This window comes from Gossypium raimondii, chromosome 12, assembly GCF_025698545.1.
Source record: "Gossypium raimondii isolate GPD5lz chromosome 12, ASM2569854v1, whole genome shotgun sequence".
In the NCBI taxonomy this organism is placed as follows: Eukaryota; Viridiplantae; Streptophyta; class Magnoliopsida; order Malvales; family Malvaceae; genus Gossypium; species Gossypium raimondii.
The window spans coordinates 32,770,795-32,775,325 of record NC_068576.1 but is presented as its reverse complement, the minus strand read 5'-3'; the positions used below and the strand labels follow the sequence as shown (position 1 = coordinate 32,775,325).

General features: G+C 35.8%; 1 protein-coding gene across 1 annotated transcript; it reads left to right on the top strand.

Moving 5' to 3' along the window:
• Nucleotides 1-258: 258 nt before the first annotated feature.
• Nucleotides 259-3,405, top strand: LOC105763706 (probable trehalose-phosphate phosphatase J). The gene is made up of 11 exons (XM_012582028.2): nucleotides 259-805; nucleotides 893-1,033; nucleotides 1,128-1,199; nucleotides 1,311-1,403; nucleotides 1,601-1,657; nucleotides 1,750-1,851; nucleotides 1,940-2,017; nucleotides 2,123-2,192; nucleotides 2,405-2,475; nucleotides 2,567-2,659; nucleotides 2,787-3,405. The coding sequence occupies exons 1-11, from the start codon at nucleotides 572-574 to the stop codon at nucleotides 2,853-2,855; spliced, it is 1,080 nt and encodes a 359-aa protein (XP_012437482.1). The 5' UTR covers nucleotides 259-571; the 3' UTR covers nucleotides 2,856-3,405.
• Nucleotides 3,406-4,531: the final 1,126 nt, after the last annotated feature.

Genomic DNA, 4,531 nt, shown 5'->3' with positions numbered 1-4,531 from the left:
ATCTCATCGCCACCGCTGTTTTTAATCTCACCGTAGTTAAACACACCGCACATCCAAACTAAGCCTTAATCTCTAAGAAACTCGGGACCAGAGTGGATCCCGCAGAAAATATTTAAACAGAATATTGGTGGGTCCCATGGTTTTAAGAGTTTGGGGCAGAGGGGGGCATTAGTTGGTTTCGTCGGTTAGTGTTTGGTTGCCTATAAAATGGGCTTCAATGATCAAACCCCGTGTCTCTCTCACATACATTCCCTTCACTTCTATGTATAATTTCTCTGCCGTCTGCCTCCGTTCGTTAAAATATCTTTCAATGTTTTCTCATTTTTAGCCTTGCAATCTGGTTTCGTTTCCAATCTTTCAGGCTTCCTCAAAACAAAACAGAGTACTCTTTTAACTACCTTAATTTACCAAAATGGGTAAGTTTTGTTTTTGGAGTTTGGAGGCTCGGGGTCTTTAGTTTTCATGCTAAAAGCTTTGTGGGTTTTGCCGAAAATGTTTTTGTGGGTTTTGCTTTTCCTTTGAAGTGAGTTTCTTTGAAGATAGTGCAAAGAATATTGCTGGTAAAAATGTGATGTTCACTGATGCAAAATCTGTCCTCAACATGTCGATCACAGTAACCGTATCAGCGCAAAATCCGCTAGCGTCTCCAGGATATAAAATCTCCATTAAAACAAAGAAGTTGCTGCAAAACCGTGAAATTATCTCTGGAGCAAGAGTTAATGCATGGGTTGATTCCATGAGAGCTTCTTCTCCAACTCATACAAAATCTACATCTTCCGTTACAGATGACCAAGTTACCTGGAATGTAAGTGCTAAGCTATCCGGCTGGTGCCTTTGGTATTTACAACAATCAAAAGATTCTGAAAATTTTATTGTTTATGACAATATTCAGCTCCATCATCCATCTGCCCTTGAGATGTTCGAACAAATAATAGATGCATCAAAAGGGAAACAAATAGTAATGTTTCTTGATTATGACGGCACTCTTTCACCAATTGTTGAGGATCCAGATCGAGCTTTCATGTCCAAGAAGGTTGGCTATTTGTTTATATGAAACAGACAGTGTCTAGCCCTTTCTATAATTAGTTTCCGGTTAACGAACTTTTCATGTTTGTGTAATAAATCAGATGAGAAAGACTGTGCGAAAGCTTGCCAAGTGTTTTCCTACCGCTATAGTGAGTGGCAGATGCAGAGACAAGGTACATTTTCATGCCTTAGATCTTGAGAATAAGCAATCACCATTTTTTTTTCCTTTTTGTCCATTTAGGTATTCACATTCGATAACTGTTTTCTTGTTTTGCAAATTACAGGTGTACAAATTTGTCAAATTAGCTGAGCTGTACTACGCTGGAAGTCACGGCCTGGACATTAAAGGGCCAGAGAAACGTTCCAAATCTAAAAGCGTAAGTGAGATGCATTGGTAACCTTTTCTTTTTCTTTTTCACTGCAGGGAAAGAGTATGTTCGCTCGTAAAAGTGATGGTATGAACTAGCTAGATTAACTCGCTCGTGCATTTCAGTGCTTGTACCTAATGGTTAAAAGGAACATAAACTTTTCCCAACTCTTCCACCTCGTTTATCCTGTGCTTTTGCACTTACAGGATGGTGAGTCTGTTCTCTTCCAACCAGCTAGTGAATTTCTTCCCATGATTGATGAGGTTGGTGTTCTTCACAGTCTTGATTAATTCAACCACTCCATGGGAATTAAAGCAAAGAGCTTAATTTTCATTTTTGTTTGTGAACTTTCCAGGTTTACAAACAATTGGTTGATACTACAAAATCAACTCCAGGAGCTAAGGTTGAGAACAACAAGTTTTGTCTTTCAGTACACTTCCGTTGTGTTGATGAAAAGGTAAAACCCCAATAGCAATTACTATTATCATCTTATTATCAGAAATCACTGTTTGCTTACACAGAAATTTTCTCTATTAAAAATACAGAAATGGAGTGAACTAGCACAGCAGGTTAGGTCAGTTTTAAAGGAATACCCCAAACTTCGGTTAACTCAAGGCAGAAAGGTAGGAACGGGGATGCAATCTGATCTTTTTTTTCCTCACCTTCGATGATATTCATTTATTAGTTAGAGATATCTGAGTTTGAATGATATTTGCTGCGTGCTGCAGGTTTTAGAAATTCGTCCTACAATTAAATGGGACAAAGGGAAAGCCCTTGAATTTTTGTTAGAGTCTCTTGGTAAGTACTACATAATTTATTACATGTTGTTTGATTGTTGACCATCTCCACTTCATAACCGCAAATATATATTATATATTACTCATAAAGTGTTAAAACAGCAGCCCACCTCCACTTGAATACTTTATTTCCCATAAAATTGTTAATGCTAGCAAAATAATGACATGATATTCTCTGCTCACTAACCATGATTATAAAATGTGTTTCTATAGGATTCGCTAACTGTACCGATGTTTTTCCCGTCTACATTGGAGATGATTGCACAGATGAAGATGCATTCAAGGTATCCAATGCTCAAAATCAAAGCCAAGGCATCTCTTTAATTTATAAACTAGTGGATCTTGCTAATACTTTGATTTTTATTATTTTTATAGATATTGAGAGACAGAGGACAAGGCTTTGGTATTCTTGTGTCCAAGTTTCCCAAGGAAACCAGTGCATCATATTCTTTACAAGAACCAGACGAGGTGAGTTCTAAACCAGTGCATCATTTTACATTTATTGCATTTGACCATAAATGTTATTATGGTCAATTGCAATAAATATCGGACATAATATCATAACAGAAATAGTAAATCTTGTTTCTTTTTGCAGGTGATGGATTTTTTACGTCGCTTGGTTGAGTGGAAACAATTATCTTTACAAGCTCAATCCAGAATGTAAAGACAGAAGATATGGGTAAAATAATACTAGTCCAACACCCAAGGAAGAATCTTAAAAGGGCGTGTAAGAGCCCATTTTTGCCCGGGCCCATACCAGCAAAACAAACCCAAATGATAAAAACAAAAACAGTCCATTTACAGAAAATTTAAACCCAAAATTACAATGGTCTGAACGGCCCAATAAGAATTAAAACCCTAAAGCCCGAATGACCCAAAACCTAAACTAGTTTTCAGCCAAGAGCAGACCCTAGCTGGCCGCCGCTCCTGCCCTAGCCTCTGTCACCTCCGCACGAGCACGCCTCTCCCCACGTACGTGCCACGTCCACATCATCGTACGGGCGTACACCTGCAACACACAAAGCAACAGAGCGCAAGCAAACAAGAAAAGGCGGACAGAAAATAGCAGACAAAAAGGAGCAAAAAAATAGCAAAAAGGGCAGAGAAAAAAAAAGGGATGTATTTGGATTTATTTTTTTCTGGATCTGGCTATATAAAGCCGTTTTTGAATCTGTAAAAGGGGGTTCTTTTTCCTCTACACACAATATCAGTACAGAGAAAAATATTGAAAACAAAAAATATTGAAAGGTGATTGAAATTTTGTTTCGCATCGGGGTTTCTTTTTTCTTTTGGTTTTGTTTCTATGATTGTTTAGTTCTTTATTTGAGTAGAAAAACAATAAAAGGAAAAGGGGAGTCATATACCTGGTGACCACATCTTCTTTCTCTCTGTCGTCATCGGAGTTGAAAAGGGGATCGAAGAACCTGAAGAACAGATTGTCGAACGGCGCAGAGTTTACTTTAGTTTAGGTTTTATCTTAATAAAAATGATAGGTTTGTTTAGGGTTTATTTTAGTTTAAAGCGCAGGAATTAAAACGCCACCGTTCAGAGCCAATACAATGGCATTGAAACGGCGCCGTTTAGTGGCCTTTGAACAGCGTGGTGACCCGACCCGGGGGAAGGATCCGCGCGCTTTGGGTCTGATGGGATTTTTGCACAATAAGTCCCTTCGCATTAGATTTTATTTTAAATCGGTTTTCTTCAGGTTTTAAAATGGTACCGCATATTTTATTTTATTTTCATTTCGATCCAAAGACAAACGACGTCGTTTTTATCAATCAGATTTGAACCCTTGTACTTATGTGTTTATTTGCAGCTTTAGTCCCTCGGTTTTTAATCCAGTACAAATTTTATTTTCCTTTTACTTTTATTCATGTCTGCTACCTATTAAATTTTGTTTTAATTTCAATGTAATTCTTGTTCCATCATTTTCTTATATCTCGTTTTTTTTTTCACTTCAATTTCGACCAAGCTTTTATTAACTTAATTTAAAATTAAATTAGTTTTATTTGGACATATTTTATTTTTTAGTATCACTTTAATATTTCCAAATTAATCTTATTTTAAATTTATTAGACATTATTTTTTAGAAATTCATTATAAACTTTGGTTTTCAAATTTAACATCTTATTATTTAATTCATCATTTGTTAATATATTTATTTTATGAAATTTGATATAATTTGTATGTATTTTAATTTTTATTTCATGTTATATCTTAAAATTCTCTCATTTATATATGGACTACATATTTGATGTTTACATGATAATCTTTTTCTTAATGCTAGTATTCTTATGTATGACTTATTAAATTATTCATTTCTAGGGTATATCATTATTC

Coding starts and splice junctions, on each gene's coding strand:
- LOC105763706 (XM_012582028.2), top strand. CDS start 572: ATGTTCACTGATGCAAAATCTGTCCTCAACATGTCGATCACAGTAACC. Junction 1,034..1,127: donor GAGCTTTCATGTCCAAGAAG/GTTGGCTATTTG, acceptor GTAATAAATCAG/ATGAGAAAGACTGTGCGAAA. Junction 1,658..1,749: donor TTCTTCCCATGATTGATGAG/GTTGGTGTTCTT, acceptor TGAACTTTCCAG/GTTTACAAACAATTGGTTGA.